The following is a 25706-nucleotide window of genomic DNA, read 5'->3' on the forward strand; positions in this document are numbered from 1 at the left end:
TGGACCACTGACCGTCAGCTGTTTACAGGTGGTCCTCGACTTATGATCACAATTGAGCCCAAAATTTCCATTGCTAAGTAAGACAGTGACCGATCTGTTTTGTGACCATCAAAACACACAGGTAGTCCTCGATTTATGATCCCAATTAAGCTCAATATTTCCGTTGCTAAGCAAGTCAGTGACCAATCTGTTTTGTGACCATCAAAACACACAGGTAGTCCTCGACTTACGAGCACAACTGAGCCCAAAATTTCTGTTGCTAAGCAAGGCAGTGACTGATCTGTTTGAGACCATCGTCATAACCTTTGTCGGACCCTCTAATCTGGGTCATCACTCCCCTTTTTTTGTGTCGGTCGTAACTTGGAACAGTCACTAAACAAGCCCTTTTTACTTTTCTTTTGGTCTTAATCCGTGTTGGCCTTCATTCCTTCCTCTTTCGACAAGGAATCATCGACCTGAACAGCATGGCGCCCACCATCTTGGTGCCCCACCCCGGGGGGCCAAGCACGCCCCCGATGGAGAGGATTACCTACATTCCTGGCACTCAGCTGGCGTTCCCCACCAGGCCTTACAACCCGCCCTCCATGTCGCCAGGTAAGGGCCAGAACAATGGACGTGCTGGGTTCAGGTCCAACACAGCTGAGGGGATTTGAGGGGGTGGGGGGGCAGATCCCCATTTCTGCTTCGGAGCAAAAGCTGGGCACATCTGCACAGGGCATCCCAGGATGAAATGCTTCATCGGATTTCACCTTGGCTGCCAATTGGATGGATGGACGGATGGATGGATAGATAGATAGATAGATAGATAGATAGATAGATAGATAGATAGATAGATAGATAGATAGATAGATAGATGAGAAAGGGTGGAAGAGGGAGTAGAGAGAGAGGAGAGAGAGATGATAGGTAGGTAGGTAGGTAGGTAGGTAGGTAGGTAGGTAGGTAGGTAGATAGATAGATAGATAGATAGATAGATAGATAGATAGATAGATAGATAGATAGATAGATGAGAAAGGGTGGAAGAGGGAGTAGAGAGAGGAGAGAGATGATAGTAGATAGATAGATAGATAGATAGATAGATAGATAGATAGATAGATAGATAGATAGATAGATAGATAGATAGATGAGAAAGGGTGGAAGAGGGAGTAGAGAGAGAGAAGAGAGAGATGATAGATAGATAGATAGATAGATAGATAGATAGATAGATAGATAGATAGATAGATAGATGAGAAAGGGTGGAAGAGGGAGTAGAGAGAGAGGAGAGAGAGATGATAGATAGATAGATAGATAGATAGATAGATAGATAGATAGATAGATAGATAGATAGATAGATGAGAAAGGGTGGAAGAGAGAGGAGAGAGGAGAGAGAGATGATAGATAGGTAGGTAGGTAGGTAGGTAGATAGATAGATAGATAGATAGATAGATAGATAGATAGATAGATAGATAGATAGATAGATAGATGAGAAAGGGTGGAAGAGGGAGGAGAGAGAGGAGAGAGATGATGATAGATAGATAGATAGATAGATAGATAGATAGATAGATAGATAGATAGATAGATAGATAGATGAGAAAGGGTGGAAGAGGGAGTAGAGAGAGAGAAGAGAGAGATGATAGATAGATAGATAGATAGATAGATAGATAGATAGATAGATAGATAGATAGATAGATAGATAAGAAAGGGTGGAAGAGGGAGGAGAGAGAGGAGAGAGAGATGATAGATAGATAGATAGATAGATAGATAGATAGATAGATAGATAGATAGATAGATAGATAGATAGATAGATAGATAGATAGATAGATGAGAAAGGGTGGAAGAGAGAGTAGAGAGAGAGGAGAGAGAGATGATAGATAGATAGATAGATAGATAGATAGATAGATAGATAGATAGATAGATAGATGAGAAAGGGTGGAAGAGGGAGTAGAGAGAGAGAAGAGAGAGATGATAGATAGATAGATAGATAGATAGATAGATAGATAGATAGATAGATAGATAGATAGATAAGAAAGGGTGGAAGAGGGAGGAGAGAGAGAGGAGAGAGAGATGATAGATAGATAGATAGATAGATAGATAGATAGATAGATAGATAGATAGATAGATAGATAGATAGATGAGAAAGGGTGGAAGAGAGAGGAGAGAGAGAGGAGAGAGAGATGATAGATAGATAGATAGATAGATAGATAGATAGATAGATAGATAGATAGATAGATAGATGAGAAAGGGTGGAAGAGGGAGTAGAGAGAGAGGATAGGTAGGTAGGTAGGTAGGTAGGTAGATAGATAGATAGATAGATAGATAGATAGATAGATAGATAGATAGATAGATAGATGAGAAAGGGTGGAAGAGGGAGTAGAGAGACAGAGATGATAGGTAGATAGATAGATAGATAGATAGATAGATAGATAGATAGATAGATAGATAGATATAGATATAGATAGATAGATAGATAGATAGATAGATAGATAGATAGATAGATAGATAGATAGATAGATAGATAGATAGATAGATAGATGGATAGAAGATTGTGAATGGATGGATGGATAAAGATACACAGTGATAGATAGATGATAGATTGATAGACAGACAGATAGATAGATATAGGTATGTGTGTGAATGTATGTAGGTACCCTGTTTCGGGAGTGAAATGCTACTGGTTCAGGCCGGTTCACCCGAACCGGTAGTAAAAAATGTAAAAAAAAAAAAAAAGTTCCAACGATCAGGTGAGCGACGCGCAATCGTCGGAACATTTTTTTTAATTACTTTTTTAGCATTTTTTTACTACCAGTTCAGGCGAATAGGTAGTAAAAAATGCTTTTAAAAAGTTTTTTAAAAAAGGCTATTCGCCCGAACCGGTAATAAAAAATGCTTTAAAAAAGTTTTTTAAAGGGTTCCCACGATCGCGCACCACAGCTGATCACCCTCCACCGCGCTGTTCTACTTACCTTCCCAAGCCTCCTTTCGGCATGCATTGCGCGTGTGCGCACGCAACTCGTGTTTGGCGCTCACTGGGCATGCACACGCACAGCACACGTTTTAAACCAGTTCAGATTTCACCACTGCCCTGTTTCCCCGAAAATAAGACCTGCCCGGATAATAAGCCCAATCGGGCTTTTGAGAGCATTTGCTAAAATAAGCCCCCCCAAAAAATAAGCCCTCCCTGAAAATATTTAAACACATGCGCAGCCGGTCTCCGCCATTTCCTCTGGTTAGAGTTAGGGAGACAGAGCTGGAAATCAGGGAAGACGGCAAGAGGAGCCCCGTCTCGCTCCATGCGCCCCAAAATAATAAGACCTCCCCGAAAATAAGGCCGAGCGCTTATTTCAGGATTCAAAAAAATATAAGACAGGGTCTTATTTTCCAGGGAAACACGGTATGTACAGGTAGTCCTCGATTTACAACAGCCCGTTTAGTGACCCTTCAAAGTTATGTCACTGAAAAAGTGACTTACGACCATTTTTCACACTTATGACCGTTTCAGCATCTCCATGGTCACGTGATTTACATTCGGATACTTGACAGCTGACTCGCATTTATGACGGTTGCAGTGTCCCAGGGTCACGTGATCGCCTTTTGCGACCTTCTGACAAGCAAAGTCAGTTTGGGCTCAGTTGTGGTCTTAAGTTGAGGACTGCCTGTCTTATAGTTAGCCCTCTCCTTACGACCGATCGCTTAGCAACTGTTTGAAGTTGCAATAGACGCCCCCCCCCAAAAATGTAGAGGTGTTCCTTGGCTTAACAATCATTCGTTCTGTGACCGTTCAAAGATACAACGGCAGTGAAAAAAAGTGAATTGTGACCGTTTTTCACACTTAACGACCATTGCAGCATCCCCGTGGTCATGTGATCAAAATTCAGTGAAGTTTGTCAACCGACTCATATTTACGACAGTTGCAGGGTCCCAGAATCACATGAGCCCCTTTTGTGTCCTAATGAGCAACCTCAAGGGGGAAGCCAGATTCACTTAACAACCGGGTTACTAACTTAACAATTGAAGTGTTTCACTTAACAACCATTTGCAAGCAAGGTCGTAAAACGGGGCAAAGCTCTCTTAACAGCTGTCTCGCTTAGCGAAAGAAGTTTTGGGCTCCTTTGTGGTCGTAAGTGGAGAACTGCCTGCAATCCATCCGTTCCGTCTCTCTAAAGCCCTGTCTCTTCTCTTTTGCTCCGCAGGACACCCGTCTCACCTACCGGCCTCCGTAGTCGCCAGTGCGGAGAGGGAGAGGGAGAGGGAGAAAGAACGAGAGCGTGAACGAGAACGAGAGCGGGAGAGAATCTCGTCCACTCCCACGGATCTCTACCTTCGCCCAGGTGAGTTCCGGTTGCCTCTTCGTGCTCCCATCACCTCCTTTAGGGTAGAATAGACATTCTTTTATTGGCCCAGTGTGACACAAGTGTCTCCGGTGCAGAAGCTCTCACTGTGCGTACAAGCAACAAGCGATAAACCACGATCGTAATCATAAAATTGAATCATCATAAATCAGAATTAGGACTCTTTATTGGCCAAGTGTGATTGGACACACAAGGAATTTGTCTCCGGTGCATAAGCTCTTGTCCTAATTAAATCAAGCCAAGCTTCAAAAGAAATCCAGTTAATTATTATTAGAAGCCTCATCTCGGCATGATCCAAGTGAAGCCAACTCTGACCTCACTTAATTCTCGCCCCGGTCTACCCTTGTTTTCCGTCTGGTGACTCAGTTTCCCCACATTTTCCCAAGGCAACGAGCCGTCAGGGAAAGGAGGCAGCCACGGCTACGTCCGCTCCCCGTCGCCCTCCGTCCGGAGCCAGGAATCCATCCTCCAGCAACGGCCCAGCATCTTTCAGGGCTCCAACGGGACCAGCGTCATCAGCCCGCTGGATCCGTCCGCCCAGCTGCGCATCATGTACGTCTCCTTTTGCGTTCTCGGCTTTCCGCCTGGGTCGCGGCTGGTTTTCCTCGCCAGCGGAAGCGTCTCTAAAATCTGATGGGGCTGGGAACGGGGGTGGGGTGAGATTGGGGAAGGGCTGCAGGTCGTTCCTCGACCTACGACGCTAATGGAGCCTGACCGTTTAGAGTCGAATGTCGCCACGGTCCTAAATTAGGAGGGTCACCTGATCTTTTTCCAGCGGTCGTACAGTGGATGCTGTGGTTGTTAAGCAAAGCCATGGTGTGCTATGGGGACGTTTGGTAACTTCCAGTTTTCTGCAGAACTGCTCCCTTCCTCCTTTTTTTCCCCTTCCTTTTTGTTTTCCATCGTTCCTCCCTCCCTCCCTCCCTCCCTCTCCCTATTCCTTTTCCTCATTCTCTCTTTTTCCTTTTCTCCCTTCCTTTCTTTCTTCCTCCCCCTTTCTCTTACTCTCCTTCCTTCCCTTCCTCCGACCTTCCTTCCTCCCTCCCTCTTTTTCTCCTTCTTTCCTTCCTTTCCTCCCTCCCTTTTTTCTCCTTCCTTTTTGTTTTCCATCCTTCCCTCCCTCCCTTTCCTTCCCTTTCCTATTCCTTTTCCTTCTTCTCTCTTTTTCTTTTTTTCTTCCTTCCTTTCTTTCTTTCTCCCTCCCTCCCTTTTTCCTTTCTCTTCCATTTCCTTCCTTTCTTCCTCCCTCTTTTTCTCCTTCCTTCCTTCCCTCCCTTTCACTTATTCTCCTTCCTTCCTTCCCTTCCTCTGCTCTTCCTTCCTCCTTCTCTCCCTCCCATTTTTCTCCTTCCTTTGTTCCCTCCCTCTTTTTCTCCTTCCTTCCTTCCTTTCTTCTCTACTTCCCTCCCTCCCTCCCTCTCTCAGCAACTCATAACTCCGGTGTCAGCGTTCCAAATTATGCTCTTCTCTTGTAAAGCCAAGGACCCCTGTAGTTCCCTCTTAGACTTAGACTCAAAGGCCCTCACCTGGGGCCTTTTCCCCAGAAGGGACCTGATGGATGTCTCATCGGAGCTGCTCAAGCCCCCCACCCCCGGCCTCTGCCCCAACCTCCTCCTTCGCGGTTGCAGAAACACTAAACACCTCGGACTATATATATAATCCTGGAAAACGTTGTGCTCTCCTCCCTGCTCTCTCTCTCTCTCTCTTTTTTTTCTCCCCTCTCTCAATCCTCCTTTCTTTCACCCAACAGGCAGCTGCCCCCCGGCGCTCCCTCCATCACCCAAGGCCTGCCATCCTCCCGCTACAGCACCGCCGCCGACGCATTGGCCGCTCTGGTGGACGCAGCCGCCTCCGCCCCGCAGATGGAAGTGGCCAAGTCCAAGGAGGGAAAGCACGACGGCGGCGGCCGGATAGAGGAGAACCCGGGGCGCAGGTCCTCGGTGGTCAGCGAACAGCCGCCGCCACCTCCGCCACCGATGGAGCAGAAGGCACTGGACGGGGAGAAGAGGGGAGCTTCGGGTCCTTACGTCTCCTCGGCTTCGGCGACTTTCTCCGCCAGCAAATCCCAGAACCTGCCGTCTTCGGCCATCTACTCCGAGGCCGGGAAAGACAAAGGGCCCCCCTCCATCTCGAAGTACGAGGAGGAACTCCGCACGCGGGGCAAGACCACCATCACCGCCGCCAATTTTATCGACGTGATCATCACACGGCAGATCGCCTCCGACAAGGACGCCCGCGATCGCGGCTCGCAGAGCTCGGATTCGTCCGGCAGCCGTAAGTCGCTTTCCCTCATCTGGCTGCGTGGGTTTTTGTCTTTTTTTTTTTTTCTACTTGGGTGGTCAGTGGGACAATTAGGGGATGGAGTACAGGGAGTCCTCGACTTACGACGGTTCATTTAGTGACTGAAGTTAGAACAGCCCTGAAAAAAAGTGAATTAGGACCGTTTTCCACACTTACGACCGCTGCAGCATCAGTCACGTGATCAAAAGTTCAGACGCTGGAGAACTGACTCATCTTTATGACGGTCGCAGTGTCCCAGGGTCACGTGATCCCTTTTTTGTGAACTAGCAATTCTGGGAGTTGAAGTCTTAAATCAGCCAGGCTGGGGAATTGTGGGAGTTGAAGTCCACCCATCTTAAAGCAGATTGGCTAAGAATTCTGGGAGTCGAAACCTGTACTGGTTAAAATTCCTAAAGTTTGAGAAACCAGATTCCTACAGTTGAAACCTACCAGGTTAGGAAAAGGACGGGGTCTATTCCGGAATAAGATTGTCAACAGCAGTGGGTTTCACAAATTCTTACCACAGGTTCACCCTCCGTGTACATACTCGCTTTGGGCGTGCGCCTTTCGCACATGTGGCCAGCCTTCCACGCATGTGCTTTTCTCGTATGCGTACCTTTCATGTATGCGCCCGGCCTCGAAAACAGAGGTGGTTTCAGCAGGTTCTGACCAATTCTGGAGAACCGGTAGCGGAAATTTTGAGTAGTTCGGAGAACCCGTAGTAAAAATTCTACTCCATCTACTCTCTGCCTCCCAAGTCCCAGCTGATCAATAGGAAATGGAGATTTTGCAGTATCCTTCCCCTGGAGTGGGGTGGGAATGGAGATTTTACAGTATCCTTCCCCTGGAGCAGGGTGAAAATGGAGATTTTATAGTGTCCTTCCCCTGGAATAGGGTGAAAATGGAGATTTTATAGTATCCTTCCCCTGGAATAGGGTGGGAATGGGGATTTTACAGTATCCTTCCCCCTGGAGTGGGGTGGGAATGGGGATTTTACAGTAACCTTCCCCCTGGAGTGGGGTGGGAATGGAGATTTTACAGTATCCTTCCGCCTGGAGTGGGGACGGAATGGAGATTTTACAGTATCCTTCCCCTGGAGTAGAGTGGGAATGGAGATTTTACAGTATCCTTCCTCTGCCAAGCCCACCAATTTACGCCCACCAAGCCATGCCACGCCCACAGAACCGGTAGTAAAAAATTTTGTGGTTAAATAGGACAGCATTACGCCGTGGCATGGGCCCACCTGCAATCGCCGCTACCAGTTTGTTCGAACTGGTACGAACTGACTGAATGCCGCCTCTGATTGTCAAATCGTACAGAGTTTCCTGGACTGAGAAGCAGCATAAACCCCCTTCTAATCTCCCTCGTCTTTCCTTCCTCTTCCTCCTCCCCAGTATCCTCGTCTTCGCACCGCTACGAGCCTTCGAGAGACGCCATTGAGGTGATCAGCCCCGCCAACTCCCCAGTCCCCGCTCAGGAGAAGATGTCCCCTTACCAGCAGGAGCCCCCCAAAATGAACCCAGGAGAAAGTAAGTTTTCCCAGGAGGGAGAATTCGGCTTCTGTTTTTCTTTCCCCACTTGCAAAATTGGGCTGCTCAGATTTATAACCTAGAAATCCCAGGGCTGTAGGGGGGACCTCAGGGGTCCTCTAGTCCAGCCCTCTGCTCAAGACAGGAAATTTTGATACCATCCCAGACAAATTTATTTATTTATTTATTTATTTTATCATATTTGTATACCGCCCTACTCCCGAAGGACTCAGGGCGGTGAACAGCCAAAATAAAATACAAAGACATACAAAAGTTTAAAAAACTATTAAAAACAGATTAAATAATTTAGGCTCAAAGAACAAATTAAGACATCCAATTTATCTAAAAAACATTTAAAACCCAATTTAAAAGCCAATTTAAAAGGGAGAGTTAGGCCAGACCAGCCTGTTGGAATAAAAACGTTTTTAGGGCGATGCGTAAGATGCGTAAGAAATGAATTTCTCTTAAGATTTGAGACCAAGCTACAGTAGTGGCCAAAATTGTGGAAACCTTTTTGGGAAAAGTGCATTGTCTAAAACTAGCTAATAACACCCCTATTTTTGGAGTAGTACCATAAAGTTATATATCAATGGAAAGATAATTTAACCAAGAATGTAATGCAATAACTTTTATGAAGGATTTACTATGAAAATAGCAGTTACAGTAGAAAGAGGAAAAGTGAAACACGTCGAAAAACGAGATATACAAAAATGATCCCCATAGAAAAAACGAGATATACAGAAATGATCCCCATGTCAGTTAATCCTTAGTTGGGTAACCTTTAGCATGAATGACGGCCTTACATGGAGGGAACCAAGTCTGTTAGTTCTGCAGCTGTTATAGAGTGAAACTAAGATTGAATGATGGCTTCTGTTAACTGGGTTTTATTGCTGGGTTGCTTCTGACTAACAAGTTTCTTTAGTCGGCTCCATAGATTTTCCATTGGGTTAAGATCTGGGCTATTCCCAGGCCATTCCAGCAGTGAAATAGGATTCTCTTGAAACTCCAAAAAAACAAAAAAGTGGTGTTATTAGCCATCAAACCTCTAATATACACTTTCCCCAAAAGGTTCATTATTAGTTGAATCATTAAAAATATTATAGTATAAATAGCTTTTCTTCCCAGAAAAGCAATTGACTATTAAGAGCCTTGGTAGTACAGGGGTTTAAGGCACCCTGTTATTAAGCTGGTTATTAAGACCAGCTGCCTGCAATTTCTGCTGGTTCGAATCTCTCCAAGGCTCAAGGTTGACTCAGCCTTCCATCCTTTCTAAGGTAGGTGAAATGAGGACCCAGTTTGTGGGGGCAGTAAGCTGACTTTGTATAAATATACAAAAGGATGAAGGCTATTGCTGAGCACATTGTAAGCCGCCCTGAGTCTTCGGAGAAGGGCGGCATATAAATCAAATAAAAAAAAAAAATTAAACAATGGGGTATAAATTTAGAAATGAAAAGTTTAGTGGAGTATGAAGAATAAGAAATACATGTTTGCCCGTAATATCTGGTAGAAGAGATAGGAAAAGGGTTACAGTAAAGAACTGTGGAAGGGAAGAAGAGAAGGGGGGGGAAATGCATCTTGTGCCTGTGTCAAGTGCCCACTGTGGCCACGCCTACCCTGGCCACCCCCAACTCCCCCCCCACCCCAGCCCTCCGAGGTCAAACACAATCCTGATACGGCCCTCAATGAAATCGGGTTTGACACTCCTGACTAGGTGGCTCAGTGGCTAAGACGCTGAGCTTGTCGATCTGAAAGGTCGGCGGTTCGAATCCCTAGTACAGGTCTCCTTCGTGAGCAGGGGGTTGGGCTGGATGACCTCCAAGGTCCCTTCCAACTATGTTTCTGTTACTCCTGGTTTAACAAACCTCTCTCCCCTTCCCTTTGGGCCACGCAGGAGACTGCGGCCGCCAGTACGAGGGGTCCAGCCATCCTTACAGACCCGCGCAGGATTCGCCCTCGCCACAGCAACCGCCGTGCCAGCAGCAGCCCCAGGCACCCCCAGCACCACAGACGGCCCCTCCACCCGTCCAGACTCACCGTGTGATCACCTTGGCCGACCACATCTGTGTAAGTTTGCACTTTGGAGCGTCCATTTTTGAGGGGTAGGTAGAGAGATAGATAGATATAGAAATAGATAGATAGATAGATAGATAGATAGATAGATAGATAGATAGATAGATAGATAGATAGATAGATAGATAGATAGATAGATGTAGGTAGGTAGGTAGGTAGGTAGGTAGGTAGGTAGGTAGGTAGGTAGGTAGGTAGGTAGGTAGGTAGGTGGATGGATGGATGGATAGAAATAGATAGAAAGAAAGAAATGGATGGATGGATAGAGATAGATAGATAGATAGATAGATAGATAGATAGATAGATAGATAGATAGATAGATAGATAGATGATAGATAGGATAGATAGATAGATAGATAGATAGATAGATAGATAGATAGATAGATAGATAGATAGATAGATAGATAGATAGATAGATAGATAGATAGATAGATAGATAGATAGATAGATAGATAGATAGATAGAGAAACAGACAGACAATAGATGGATGGATCGATGGATGAATGGACGGACGGACGGACAGATGAAGATAGGTAGGTAGGTAGACACACACATGGATGGATGGATAGATAGATAGATATAGGTAGATGGATGGATAGAGATAGATAGATAGATAGATAGATAGATAGATAGATAGATAGATAGATAGATAGATAGATAGATAAGCAATAGAAGGGAATATTTGCTGCTCAGGGTTGAACTGTGGCATTCCTATTGCTCTGTGGTTTCCTTGCAGACGTTTCAGGACCCAACTAGGCAACACCATCAGTGCTAGAAGGGAGGTGGCGTTGCTCACCCCTTATAAACAGGTGGCTTCCCCTGTCAGTGTCAGTGGGATGGGTGTGGTTTTCTCCTTGGTGGTTCCTTAGTGAGGATTACTGTTCATGTCCCAGGTTGAGCAGTAAACAGAGACCAAATCCCCCTCCCTCCCAGCACTGATGATGTTCCCTAGCCCGGTCACGAAACGCCTGCAAGGAAGCCGCCAAGCTCAGACCCTGAGCTACGAATCTTCCCTCTTGTTTGAGAGCTAAAATAATAATTAAAAAAATTCCTCTTGTGCGTTTCCTGCTTTGCCTCTCGATTCTTGCTGGAGCTTTGAAAAGGAAAGCAGGCTAACAGGTGATATTTCTCTCCCCCCCCCCCCTCCATCTCTTTTTATTGGGATCTGCTCCTTCCTGGCCCAGCAAATCATCACGCAGGATTTTGCCCGCAGCCAGGCGTCCAACCAGCCTTCCCTTCCGACTCCCACCAGCACATTCCAGACCTCGGCTCTGACCTCCGTCACCACGACAAACCGGGCCAAGGCTTCGAACCGCTACAGCCCTGACATCCAGGTGCAAGCCGCCCCCCACCAGCGCCCGGGGTCCCGGATGTCCCCCGAAAACCTCTCTGAGAAAAGCAGGGGCAGGTAACCTTCTCCTTCCCTTCCCTTCTCTTCTCTCGTCTTTCGGTTCCTGGTTCTCTTCTTCCGTTCCTTTCCTCCTTTCTCTCCTTCTTTTGTTCTTTCTCTCAATGTTGTGTTTCCTATTCTCTTCTTTCTTTCTTTTTTTCCTTCCTTCCTTCCTTCCTTCCACCCTCTGACGTGTCTCTCTTTCCTCTCTCCCTCCCTCTTGTCTCTTTTTTTTTAATGTCCTGTCATCTTTCTGGTTGTGATTCCTTCCTTCCTTCCTTCCTTCCTTCTCCCTCCCTCCCTCCTTCCTTGTAATTTTCATTCTTCCCCCTTCCCTCCCTCTATTCCTTCCTTCTTCCCTTCCTTCCTATTTTCCTTCCTTCTTTATTTTCCTACCCTTCCTCCCTCCCTCCCTTTTTATCCTCCCTTCCTTCCTCCCTCCATCCCTCTTTTTCTCCTTCCTTCCTTCTTTCCTCCCTCCCCTTTTTCCTCCCTTCCTTCCTGTTTCCCTTTCTACTTTTTTATTTTCCTACCTTCCTTTCTTCCCTCCCTCCCTTCTTCATTCCTTCCTTCCTCGTTATTTTCATTCTTCCCCTTCCCTCCCTCTATTCCTTCCTTCTTCCTTCTTTTCCTTCCTATCTTATTTTCCTTCCTTCTTTATTTCCCTACCCTTCCTCCCTCCCTCCCTTTTTCTCCTTCCTTCCTTCTTTCCTCCGTCCCTTTTTTCCTCCTTCCTTCCTGTTTCCCTTTCTACTTTTTTATTTTCCTTCCTTCCTCCCTCCCTCCCTCCCTCTTTTTCTCCTTCCTTCCTTCTTTCCTCCCTCTCCTTTTTCCTCCCTTCCTTCCTGTTTCCCTTTCTACTTTTTTATTTTCCTTCCTTCCTCCCTCCCTCCCTCCCTCTTTTTCTCCTTCCTTCCTTCTTTCCTCCCTCTCCTTTTTCCTCCCTTCCTTCCTGTTTCCCTTTCTACTTTTTTATTTTCCTTCCTTCCTTCCCTCCCTCCCTTCTTCATTCCTTCCTTCCTCGTTATTTCCATTCTTCCCCCTTTCCTCCCTGTATTCCTTCCTTCTTCCTATTTTCCTTCCTATCTTCTTTCCTTCCTTCTTTATTTCCTTCCCTTCCTCCCTCCCTCCCTTTTTCTTCCTTCCTTCCTCCCTCCATCCCTCTTTTTCTCCTTCCTTCCTTTTTTCCTCTGTCCCTTTTCTCCTCCCTTCCTTCCTGTTTCCCTTTCTACTTTTTTATTTTCCTTCCTTCCTTCCTTCCCTCCCTTCTTCATTCCTTCCTTCCTCGTTATTTCCATTCTTCCCCCTTTCCTCCCTCTATTCCTTCCTTCTTCCTTCCTTTTTTCCTTCCTATCTTCTTATTTTCCTTCCTTCTTTATTTCCCTACCCTTCCTCCATCCCTCTTTTTCTCCTTCCTTTTTTCCTTTTTTCCTCCATCCCTTTTCTCCTCCCTTCCTTCCTGTTTCCCCATTCTACTTTTTTATTTTCCTTCCTCCATCCCTCTTTTTCTCCTTCCTTCCTTCTTTCCTTCCATCCTTCGTATTTTCCTTCCTCCCTCCTTCCATCCCTCCCTCTTTAGAATTTAGGGCAGGGCTGTCACGATGGGGTGATCCCTGTGGGTGCTGTGGGTCAGATCATCCGGCCCCTGATGTGATCGGATCCAACCCACGGGGCCGTCATGGGAAATGTAATGGGGCCGGCCCGATGTGTGGCTTCCGCCCGATCGGCCCAGTGGGAAGATGAAACATGGCAGCAATTTGGGAGATGGCGTCAAGCTGGCCTCACCTACCCAGTTGGCCACACACCCCCAGTCCTCCCCCCTCTCCAAGATCAACCGCGCCCCTGATGCGGCCCTCAATGAAATGGACTTTGGTGCCCCTGATTTAGGGCCCCACCTTCCTCCTGACCCTCTGTCTGCCCACCTTCTTGTGGCCTTTTCCCCCTCAAAGTCGCCCTTCCACTTCTCCATTTAAAGACCCTTTTAGAGTCGGATTAGAGACCACCTACCTTACCATTAAAAGGGGCGCGGTGGCTCAGTGGCTAAGACGCTGAGCTTGTCGATTGAATCGGCGGTTCGAATCCCAAGTGCCACGTAACGGGGTAAGCTCCCGTGACTTGTCCCAGCTTCTGCCAACCTAGCAGTTCGAAAGCAGGTAAAAAATGCAAGTAGAAAAATAGGGACCACCTTTGGTGGGAAGGGAACAGCGTTCCGTGCGCCTTTGGCGTTGAGTCATGCCGGCCACATGACCACGGAGACGTCTTCGGACAGCGCTGGCTCTTCGGCTTTGAAACGGAGATGAGCACCGCCCCCTAGAGTCGGGAACGACTAGCACGTACGTGCGAGGGGAACTTTTAACTTTACCTTACCATTTCTTGTTTGATTCCTCTGTGTTTCAGTTCTGGGTTTTTTTTCCTCTCTCTCTGGTCCTATCCATTTTAAGAGAGATTACTTTCTGTGTAATTCACCCCCTAATGAATTTCTTGGAAGTAGAAGTTGGGAATGGAAGTTAACAAAATGCAAAATGCCGGACTCATCCGTTGTGAATTTTGGCTAGTAAAATCAGGTGCCAGAATGTCAGCGGTAGGACATTCTGCCTCACTCCCTGCCTCAGTGTTACTTCTGTAGTTCTGTTTGCTGATGAACGATGCAGCGTATTTTTCGGACTATAAGACACACCTAAATTTAAAAGAGGAAAACAACAACAAAAAGTTTTTGGCCTCCGCGCACCCCATTTTCAGCCCTTTTTTTGGCCCATTTTCGAGGCTTTTTTCAGCCCATTTTCAAGGCTTTTTTTGACCTGTTTTGAGGCTTTTTTCGGCCCATTTTGTAGGCTTTTTTCAGCCCATTTTCAAGGCCTTTATTTTGAGCCCATTTTCAAGGCCTTTTTTGACCTGTTTTTGAGGCTTTTTTTGGCCCATTTTGTAGGCTTTTTTCAGCCCATTTTCAAGGCCTTTTTTGACCTGTTTTTGAGGCTTTTTTCGGCCCATTTTCTAGGCTTTTTTCAGCCCATTTTCAAGGCCTTTTTTGACCTGTTTTTGAGGCTTTTTCGGCCCATTTTCTAGGCTTTTTTCAGCTCATTTTTTAAGGAAAAATGGGCCGAACAAAGCCTCAGAAACGGGCTGCAAAAAAGCCTCGAAAACAGGGCAAAAAAGGCCTGAAAAAAGGCCCAAAAACGGGGCGTGCAGAGGCCAAAAAACAGCTGGCGGGTGAGCGGGCCTTCAGCAGTATTCGGTCTTTAAGACGCATAGACATTTTCATCCCCTTTTGGAAGACAAAAAAGTGTGCCTTAGTCTGAAAAATACAATATTTCATGGTAGAATCCTTAACCTTTACTTTTAGTTTAACTGATTGTTTTCATTTTGGTGGGACCAGGGAATTCCGTGTTCTAAATAAAATGTGGTTTTTTTTCTCTTGCTTGGTGACCCCCCCCCCGGCAAGGCTTGGGAAGTCCCCTGAGAGAAGCCACGTTTCCTCGGAGTCGTACGAGCCGATCTCTCCGCCGCAGGCGCCAGCGGCCCACGAGAAACAAGACAACTTCCTGCTTCTCTCGCAAAGGCCGGAGCCTTCGGAACAGAGGTAACTGGGGTTTGTGGGTCACATTAACCAGTGGAACTGCTTGCCTCCGGAAATCGTGGGTGCTTCGACTCTGGAAGCTTTTTTTAACAAGAGACTGGACAGCCATTGGTATAGGGTCTCCTGCTCAAGCAGGGGGTTGGACTAGAAGACCTTCAAGGTCCCTTCCAAGTCTGTAATTCCCTTAAATGTGGAGACTCTAGAAAGAGTGCAGAGAAGATCAACGAAGATGATGAGGGGATGACTGGAGGCTAAAACATATGAAGAACAGTTGTAAGAACTGGCTATGTCTAGTTTAATGAAAAGAAGGACTAGGGGAGACATGATAGCAGTGTTCCAATATCTCAGGGGCTGCCCCGAAGAAGAGGGAGTCAAGCTATTCTCCAAAGCACCTGAAGGCAGGACAAGAAGCAACGGGTGGAAACCAATCAAGGAGAGAAGCAACTTAGAACTAAGGAGAATTTTCCTGACAATTAGAACAATTAATAAGTAGAACAACTTGCCACCAGAAGTTGCAGATGCTCCAACACTGGAAGTTTTTAAGAAGATGTTGGATAACCATTGGTCTGAAGTGGTGTAGGGTTTCCTGCCTAAGCAGGGGGTTGGACTAGATGACCTCCAAGGTCCCTTCCAACTCTGTTATTCTGTTCCTATTAGGTTTGGCCCATGTTGCCTTAGATCCTGCAGCTCCATTACGGTCATAAGTCAAGGACTCCCCACAGTAGTATTTACATACAGAGTGTGTTGAAGAATTCTCAGAGCAACCCTAAAGTAGCAAGGGTCTGCGCATGAAAGCGACTGAAAGCAGTTGCAAATAATCACAGTCAACACACAGATACACTGAGTTGTGTTTACTTTTAGGAAAATAGTAATAAGGCACAGTCCAATAAACAGTCCAGGTCATGCACAGATAAAACAGTAGATAGTAAAACAATAGTCCAGGGGTATTCCAGTAACAAAGTCTTCTTACCAGTCGTTGTAGTCATACACAATAAACAGTTGCAAACAGTAGCAAAACACAGCACAGGGCAGTAAAGAGCAGTAACGATCAGCAAGGAGTATCAAAGAGAAACAAACTCTGCTTCAAGCTCCCTCTTAAGGACATTGGCTACAGATCAAGCCAAACAGGACACAGTATAATGCAATAACAGCAATACAGTCTTAAAGCTATATTGAGGTTTTATATATTGCCAGCCCAACAAGTTAGTAAATTATCATTTCCTAACAGAGTGTTTCAAAGAAGATCAGAAACTTAGAGAAATCCCAAAGCTGTAGGCTGAAGATGGAAATCGAAAGGGAAAAAAAAATAAATCAGAAGGTTTTGCATTATTGAGACGGAGCTTGGACCAGTGCCTGCAAAAATACATGAGTAGATCAGTGCCTGCAAAAATAAATGGGTAGACCGGTGCCTGCAAAAATAAATGGGTAGACCAGTGCCTGCAGAAATACCTGAATAGATCATTGCGTGCAAAAATATATGAGTAGATCAGTGCCTGCAGAAATACCTGAGTAGATCAGTGCCGGCAAAAATACCTGAGTAGATCAATGCCTGCAGAAATACATGAGTAGACCAGTGCCTGCAGAAATACATGAGTAGATCGGTACAGCTCTGCAAGCAGTTAAAAGCCTGGTAGACCAGTACCTCTGCTAAATCCTAAATAATTGTCACATGACCATCAAGCCATGCCCATAAAATAAGCCACGCCCATAAAACCGGTAGTAAAAAAAAATTTAGAACCTACCCCTGGCCTGGAGACTAAAAGCATACGAAGAACGGTTGCAGGATTTGGGTTTGGCTACTCTAGAGAAAAGAAGGACGGGGGAGACATGATAGCAGTCTTCAAGTATTTGAGGGGCTGCCCCAAAGAAGAGGGAGTCAAGCTATTCTCCATATCACCAGAAGGCAGGAGAAGAAGCAACGGATGGAAATTGATCAAGGAGAGAAGCAACCTGGAACTAAGGAGAAACTTCCTAACCGTGAAGACAATTAACCAGTGGAACCACTTGCCACCAGAAATTGTGGGCGCTCCATCACTGGAGGTTTTTAAGAAGAGACTGGACAGTCACTTGTCTGAAATGGTAGAGGGCCTGCTACTTGAGCACAGGGCTGGACTAGAAGACCTCCGAGGTCCCTTCCAGCTCATTTATTCTATTCTCTGGTGCAAAAAAGAAAAAACCCCAACCAGGATGTGTCTATTCAGGTAGTCCTCGATTTAGAGCGGTTCATTTAGTGACTTTTCAAAGTGACAACGGCACTGAAAACGGCCATTTTCCACACTTACGACTGTTGCAGCCTGCGGACGATGCTGATCCGGCCCTCAAAGAAATCCAGTTTGACACCCCTGCTCTATATATAGTAATGGCCAAAATTGTGGAAACTGTTGTGACCCCGACTCCCGAGCCTGTCCTAACAGAGGAAGAGGACTCAGAAGGTGGATGGGGAGGAACTGACAAGGCCTCCCTCTCCAGGACTCTCCTCTCTGGCAATGCCTCAGGTTCCATCCGAAGGCCAGGAGGAACAGCCAGGAGGAAGGCATATCGGAGCACCAATTGATAGGGAGCGAGGATGATGAATCCTGGCTTGATCCCAGGCAGCATCGGAGGGAGAAGCGTGCGCAGCAACAGAAGAGGCGTGGGAGGGCCAGAGATTGAGCTGAGTCACGGAGCCATGCCCCACCGGGAATAAAAGTGGGTGGGGTTGCTCTTCAGGCTTTGTGAGGGTCAAAGTTAAAAACCTGAGAGTCACATCGCGTTACCTGAAATCTGGCTTGTGCATATTTTGGATTGGACCTTGGCCAACTTTTGCTTCGTGGATTACTTTTGGCTACTGAACCAGACTGAGGATAAACTCTCTCTTGCTGACTGTGAGTGAAAACTAACTTGGCAGGCATTTCACAGTTTTTTTTTTTTGTTTTTTTTTAAATTTGATTTATATGCCGCCCCTCTCCAAAGACTCAGGGTGGCTTACAATGCGCTAAGCAATAGCCTTCATCCTTTTGTATATTTATACAAAGTCAGCTTATTGCCCCCACAGCTGGGTCCTCAATTTACCTACCTTAGAAAGGATGGAAGGCTGAGTCAACCTTGAGCCTTGGCGAGATTCGAACCTGCAGTAATTGCAGGCAGCTGTTCTTAATAACCAGCTTAATAACAGGGTGCCTTAACCACTGTACTACCAAGTTGGTTTGGTTACTGCCAAAACTCTTATCTGCCAGGGTTTCTAGTCTGATTGCTTAATAAAATCTTGGCAGGGGTGCCTGGTTGTGTGTTTGCCTGTGTGGGGAAGGGGGACAGAACAGGAAACCTTTTGTGAAAAGTGTATTTTTGAGGTTTGATGGCTAATAACACCACTTTTTTGGGGGGGGAGTTTCAAGATCATCCTATTCCGCTGCTGGAATGGCCTGGGAATAGCCCAGATCTTCACCCAATAGAAAATCTAGGGAGCCGACTAAAGAAACTGGTTAGTCAGAAGCGACCCAGCAATAAAACCCAGTTAACAGAAGCCATCATTCAATCTCAGTTTCACTCTATAACAGCTGCAGAACTCAAAGACTTGGTTCCCTCCATGGGAAGACGTTGTAAGGCCCTCATTCATGCTAAAGGTTACCCAGCTAAGGATTAACTGACATGGGGATCGTTTCTGTATATCTCATTTTTTCTATGGTGATAATTTGTGTATATCTCATTTTTTTCAACGTGTTCCACTTTTCCTCTTTATATTGTAACTGCTATTCTCATAGCAAATCCTTCATCAAAGTTATTACATTCTTGATTAAATTATCTTTCCATTGATACATAATTTTATGGTACTACTCAAAAAAAAAAGTGGTGTTACTAGCTGGTTTTAGAAAATAAACTTTTCCCACAATTTTCCACAATTTTGGCCACTACTGTACTTATCCTTTCCCTCCGTCCTCCTTCCGGCATGCATTTAATTCTTTTCTCGGTTTTTTTTTTCCCCCTCTTTGGCTCTTATACAGGACAGACTCCCGTTCTCCCGGCAACATCACCTACCTGCCTTCCTTCTTCACCAAACTGGAGAACACCTCCCCGATGGTGAAGTCGAAGAAGCAGGAGATTTTTCGCAAGCTGAACTCGTGCGGGGGGAATGAATCCGATATGGGTAGGAGGTTCTTTTTTACTTCTTTCGTGGTTTTTCTTCTTTTTTCACCCTGTTGTATGGCATCCTGGGTGCTCTCTGAACTGGGTGGTTTTCTTGAAGACGTCTCATGGCCCAACTAGGGAACATCATCAGGGCTAGAAGGGAGTAGGGGGTTGTAGGAAGCTCAGGGATCCCCCAAGGACCCGTCAGTTCAACCCTGAGCTACAGACATTCCCTTCTGCTGCTCTTTCTCGACCTCTTTAACCCTCCGAAGTTAACCCGCGTCTCTTCCTTCTCTCTCTGTGAACAGCAGCTGCTCAGCCTGGGACAGAAATATTCAACTTGCCAGCAGTCACCACTTCAGGTACGGACTTTGGAAGTGAGCACAGTGGTGGGTTCCTCCCGGTTCAGCCGAGCCGGTAGCGGTGACGATATGACGTCACCAAACCGGTTCTCTTTGTTTGGGAGCTGAGCCTTACCGTCCTGTTCTCCCCCCCTTGAGTTATTCTTACCTTTTATTTGGCCCCACCCCCAATTTTTTGCTGCCTCCCGAGTCCCAGCTGATCGGCTGGAAGGAAATAAACTGTTTAAACTCTTGCCGCGGGGCTTCAAAGAGCCGCCCTACAGCTGATCAGTGTTAAAAGGCAGTGTGGTGGTAGACAGTGCGCTCGAAAAACAAATGGGTAGACCAGTGCCTCCAAAAACAAATGAGTAGACCGGTGCCTGCAAAAACAAATGAGTAGACCGGTGCCTGCAAAAACAAATGGGTAGACGGAACGCTCCAAGAACAAATGAGTAGACCGGTACAGCTCTGCAAGCAGTTAAAAGCCTGGTAGACCAGTACCTCTGCTAAATCCTAAAGAATTGTCACATGACCATCAAACCATGCCCACAAAATAAGCCACGTGTTGAGGGTAAAACTGCCCTCTGCAAAGTGGTGCAACGGACCAGACAGCGAATAGATACGTTGCTTAGCAAAACACACAGATACTCACAGACTCTGAACTTTTAAAGAAAAATAAACAGTCTTTACCTGTAGTATAAAACAAACTTGGCTTCTTAAAACAATCACGGTTCAACACAAAAACATAGTTTGCTTACAATTCCAGTTCTCTTCAGTAACGCAGACACAGTTCCTTTCAGCAGTTCAACCTTCTCATAGTAGGAGCAGAAGTGAATGAACTTCCTGCCTTCTTTTATGTCTGCTTAGCACAGCCAATTAGTCATCTTGTAGCAGTTAAAGGTACAGAACATAGTTTTCTATATATTATCTACCCAACCGTAGGATAAGCATTGCAACACCACGCCCACAGAACTGGTAGTAAAAAAATTTAGAACCCACCCCTGAGCGAGCAGATATTTCATGGCGCGTTTCGGTCTTCCCATTTGCCTCCAGAAGTTGCGAATGCTCCAACACCGGAAGTTTTTAAAAAGAGATTGGGTAACCATTTATCTGAAGCGGTGTAGGGTTTCCTGCCTAAGCAGCGGGTTGGACTAGAAGACCTCCGAGGTCCCTTCCAACTGTTAATTCTATTCTAGGGCTGGAAAAGGGTCTCTCGTACGAGCATCACCCCTTTCCTCTCTCGTGGGTTCTTCCTCCCTCCCTTCTCTCCCTTCCAGGTTCGGTGAGCGCCCGAGGCCCGTCCTTAGCCGATCCCGCCAGCAACCTGGGTCTGGAAGACATTATCCGCAAAGCCCTGATGGGCAGCTTCGACGACAAAGGGGAGGACCACAGCCTGGTCATGGGGCAGCCCATAGGGTTGGTGCCTAGCGGGTCCAGCGGATCGTTACCAACGAACAGCGAAACTCGACGGGAGGAAACCAGCCCCTCCCCCAATCCCGGTGAGCATTTCGGGGGCCGGCTTTGGTCCCTTTGGAGGTAGACGTGATGTTGAGATGGATCTCCCGCTACCTGGGTTCTTTGCAAGGCGGTGTCGGACTACAACTCCCATCTTTCCCCCATTCTCCCAGCAGGCTCAGCCTTATCTTTCCTGCTGGTTTTGGTGGGGGTTGAATGGCCGCCTTTTTAAAAGGGGGAGATTTGTCCTTGCTACGAGTAGTCCTCGACTTACGACCGTTCGTTGAGCGGCCGAAGTTACCGCGGCACTGAGAAAAGCAGCTCGAGACCGTTTTTTCACACTCGCGACCATTGCGGCACCCCGTGGTCGCGTGATCAAAATTCATGGCAAACTGACTCCTATTTATGACGGTCGCAGTGTGTCGTTCCCCCCGCCCCCCCGGGGTCACGCGATCCCCTTGGGCAACCTTCTGTACGAGCCAAGTCAACGGGGCAAGCCGGATTCACTTAACAACCGTGTGGCTCACTTATCGACTGCCGGGACTCGCTTAACAACTCCGGCAAGACAGGTCGTAAAATGGGGCGAAACTCACTGAACAGCCGTCACGCTTAGCAACAGAAATGTTGGGATCAGCTTTGGTCGTACGTCGAGGACTACCTGAAGCGCGTTCTGTTGGGGAGTTTCTGAATTCAGCTGGTCTGTGCTGATACGGTTGCCTTCTTCACACAAACACACACACACACAAACACAAATGCATATTTCCCCAGAGCTGAGCTGGCAGATTGCGGTAAGAAAGGGTTCCATTTTTGGTATATATAGAAGAACCCCAAAATGATGATGATCTTCTTATCATATAGAAAAATAGTATTTGCAAAATGTGTGTGTGTATGCTTAACCAGGGGATGGACAAGGTAGTCCCTAAGAGATAAGAAAACCAGGACATGGGTTATAATAGCCCACGGAAAAAGGACGTTTATATCAATGCTTCCCAATCTTAAGCTGTTTTAAGGTGCATGGACTTCCACTCCCAGAATCCCCCAGCCATCCTGCTTTAAGATGGGTGGACTTCCACTCCCAGAATTCCCTAGCCAGCATGGTTTAAGATGAGTAGACTCGAACTCCCAGAATCCCCCAGCCAGCATCCTTTAAGAGGGATGGACTTCCACTCCCAGAATCCCCCAGCCAGCATCCTTTAAGAGGGATGGACTTCCACTCCCAGAATTCCCCAGTCAGCCATGCTTTAAGAGGAGTGGACTCCAACTCCCAGAATTCCCCAGCCAGCAGGATTTAAGATGGGTGGACTTCCACTCCCAGAATCCCCCAGCCAGCCTGCTTTAAGAGGAGTGGACTTCAACTCCCAGAATTCCCCAGCCAGCAATGCTTTAAAATGGGTGGACTCCAACTCCCAGAATCCCCCAGCCACCATGCTTTAAGAGGGATGGACTTCCACTCCCAGAATCCCCCAGCCAGCCATGCTTTAAGAGGTGAAATCCGCTGATTCTTATTGGTGCTCCCCATAACTCCTTTCCTCCTCCTCTTCCTCTTCTTCCAGGTGGGGGGCTCAGCAAGCAGAAGCTGATGGGGAAATCCGGGGGCAGGAAGTCCAAGTCCCCACTTCCTGGCCAGGGCTACCTGGGAACGGAGCGCCCCTCCTCGGTCTCCTCGGTGCATTCGGAAGGGGACTATCACCGGCAGACCCCCGCCTGGTCGTGGGAGGACCGGCCTTCTTCGACAGGTGAGCCCCGGCAGCACGGCCCAGGTGTTTCTCTGTGTGAGTGCGGGCCGTCCAGATGTTTAGGACACTCTTATTATTAAAGAAGTGAGACCGCTAAGTGAGACGGTTGTTAAGCAAGGTTCGCCCCGATTTTACGACCTTCCTTGCTACAGTTGTTAAGTGAACCACTAGAGTTATTAAATTAGCAACACGCTGGTTAAATAAATCTAGCTTCCCCCGTTGACTTGGCTTGTCAGATGGTCGCAAAAAGGATATCACATAACCCCCGGGACGGTGGAACCGTCATAAGTACGAGACAGTTGTCAAATGGCCGGATTTTGAGTCCAAAATTTATGCTGTTAAGGGAAACGTTGGTTAAGGGAGTTTTGCCTCCCCGTTTACGACTTTTCTTGCCACGGTTGTTAAATGAATCATTGCATTTGTTAAATGAGTCACGTGGTTGTTAAATGAATCTGGCTTCCCCATTGAAAGGGGGATCACGTGACCTCCTATTTGAACCTCCTGTTCAAACGGCCGCTAAACAAGTTATTGTAAGTCAAGCACTCTCTGCGACCGAATTACCCCAACCCCCATCATCCTATCCTATCCAAACGGTCGCTAAACGAGTTATTTCAAGTCAAGGAATCCTTGCGGCCAAATTACCCCAAACCCCATCAATCCCTCCTATTCCAACGGTCACTAAACAAGTTATTTTAAGTCGAGCACTCCCTGTGGCCATATTTCCCCAAAGCCCATCATCCCCTCTTATCCAAACACTCAAATAAGTTATTGCAAGTCGAGGACTATGAATAAAAGTTGACAGATAAATGATATAGATAAAATAGAAAGTTAAATGAGGGATAAGACAAAAAAGAAATAGAAACTCAGATGACAGCAGAGTAAATGGAAAAGGGGGAGGGGAAAGAAAGACAATTATAAATATAAATGTACAATTATGAAATGATAGATTGGGTACAATGGGAAAGAAATTGAAAAGAAATTTCAAGACCTCGGCGCCTTCCGCCGTGCCCTTAAAACCTTCTTTTTCCAGCAAGCCGGGCTGGCCTAACACTTTTTAAAATGTTTTAATTGTTTGTTATTGTTTTTAATCATGGGGCCAAATTTATATATATCTTTTTGATTGTATTTTAATGTTTGTAGTTTATGCTTTTACTTGGCTCTTCACTGCCCTGAGTCCTCAGGGAGAAGGGCGGTATGCAAATTTAACAATCAATCAATCAATCAATCAATAATAAATAAATAAATAAGAACAAAAGAAAGAAAGAAAGAAAGAAAGAAAGAAAGAAAGAAAGAAAGAAAGAAAGAAAGAAAGAAAGAAAGAATATATTATTAAAAATTGGAGTTGCTCGGATACCAAATAAGGGAAATATTGCACAATAATATTTGTAGGGGGGGGGGGCGACAAAGCAGGTATGTTCAAAAGTAGGAAGGCTATTGCTTAAAAGCATTGTAAGCCGCCCTGAGTCTCCGGAGAAGGGCGGCATATAAATCGAACCAATAAATAAATAAATAAATAAATAAACAAAGGAGGAGGAGGAAAGGAGAGAGGAGGAGAGGGAGAGAGAGGAATGGAAGAAAGGGGAAGGGGAGGAAGAAAGGATAGGGGACAAGAGCAGGAGAGAAGGGGAGAAAGGGGGAAAAGAAGGGAGGAGTGGGGAAGAGGAAGGGGAAGTAAGGGAGGAGTGGGGAAGAGGAAGGGGAAGTAAGGGAGGAGTGGGGAAGAGGAAGGGGAAGTAAGGGAGGAGAGAGAGGAGGAGGAAGAAAGTAGAAGAGGAGAGGATGAGGGAGGGGAAAGAAAGAAGAAGGAGAAGAAGGTTTGTTGTGAAAAGAAGGAAAAGAGAGTAGAGCAATCCCAAATGTGATTAAAATGTCTTATTTTTATGCTTTCGTTAGAAAAAAATATGCATATATACGATCGAATATGGATAAGAGAATGTACATTTACAATATGTGTCTAAGAAATAAAAATTAAAAACTTTTTTCAAACAACAACAACAAAAAAGAAGAGAACTCCCTGCGGCCGAATTACCCCCAAACCCCATCCCTCCACGCCGCTCAAACGGTCCCTGCGCGGACGGTCGTAACTCGAGGAACGCCAAACCTCTAACCCGCCTCTCCCCTCTTCTTCCCCCCCCACCCCCTCCCTCCCCACAGGTTCCACGCAGTTCCCCTACAACCCGCTGACCATCCGGATGCTGAGCAACACGCCCCCCACCTCCATGGCCTGCGCCCCCCCCTCCGCCAGCCAGGCCGCCGCAGCCGCCGCCGCACACCAGCCCAGCCGGATATGGGAGCGGGAACCGGCCCCTCTGCTCTCCGCCCAGTACGAGACACTTTCCGACAGCGACGACTGACACGGACGGACGGACGGACGGACGGAACGTAGCTTGCCCTGCTTTGGGGAAGAAAAAAAAACAACGAGAGACACGCACACACAAACACGAAAAGAAAAAGAAAGAAAGAAAGAAAAAGAAAGAAAGAAAGAAAGAAAGAAAGAAAGAAAGAAAGAAAGAAAGAAAGAAAGAAAGAAAGAAAGAAAGAAAGAAAGAAAGAAAGAAAGAAAGAAAGAGAAAGAAAGAAAGAGAAATATTCAGCAGGGAAGTTTGCAAAATGGCTGCATTTTTATTTTAAAAAAAAGCCACAAACTGCCCCACACGCCCCGAGGTTGTCGGAAGGAGAGAAATACGGGATTTTTTCCCCTTTTTCCTCCGCCGGCATCCCGAAGATAAATACGTGTAAAGAGTTTTTTTTTGGGGGGGGGATTCTTTTTTTAAAAGAGGGGGAAAAAAAATAAATAGGACGTGTTATTCCCGACCTCTCTACGAAAAAGGAAGAAGAAGAAAAAAAAAAAAGAGGAAAAAAAATTACCTTTCTTCTGTAAATAGAATAACTTTTTCTGCAGTGT

General features: G+C 46.2%; 1 protein-coding gene across 6 annotated transcripts in view; it reads left to right on the forward strand.

Annotated features, from left to right (window-relative positions):
* NCOR1 (nuclear receptor corepressor 1) overlaps nucleotides 1–25293 on the forward strand; it is a 181303-nt gene extending 156010 nt beyond the window's left edge. For 4 of the 6 annotated variants that reach the window (XM_087890260.1, XM_087890272.1, XM_087890258.1 and 1 more), the window contains exons 35-47: nucleotides 445–594; nucleotides 4167–4304; nucleotides 4712–4877; nucleotides 6076–6599; nucleotides 8000–8134; nucleotides 10026–10198; nucleotides 11386–11609; nucleotides 15031–15168; nucleotides 19146–19288; nucleotides 19578–19631; nucleotides 20888–21109; nucleotides 22619–22801; nucleotides 24956–25293. In XM_087890260.1, coding sequence (XP_087746386.1) covers nucleotides 445–594; nucleotides 4167–4304; nucleotides 4712–4877; nucleotides 6076–6599; nucleotides 8000–8134; nucleotides 10026–10198; nucleotides 11386–11609; nucleotides 15031–15168; nucleotides 19146–19288; nucleotides 19578–19631; nucleotides 20888–21109; nucleotides 22619–22801; nucleotides 24956–25155 — 2450 coding nt within the window. In that variant the 3' untranslated portion in view covers nucleotides 25156–25293. The remainder of the gene's footprint in view (nucleotides 1–444; nucleotides 595–4166; nucleotides 4305–4711; nucleotides 4878–6075; nucleotides 6600–7999; nucleotides 8135–10025; nucleotides 10199–11385; nucleotides 11610–15030; nucleotides 15169–19145; nucleotides 19289–19577; nucleotides 19632–20887; nucleotides 21110–22618; nucleotides 22802–24955) is intronic. The other 2 variants (XM_087890262.1, XM_087890280.1) reach the window with 2 other exon arrangements.
* Nucleotides 25294–25706: the final 413 nt, after the last annotated feature.

This window comes from Pantherophis guttatus, chromosome 1 (assembly GCF_059756535.1).
Source record: "Pantherophis guttatus breed Tessera chromosome 1, ASM5975653v1, whole genome shotgun sequence".
Taxonomy (NCBI): domain Eukaryota; kingdom Metazoa; phylum Chordata; class Lepidosauria; order Squamata; family Colubridae; genus Pantherophis; species Pantherophis guttatus.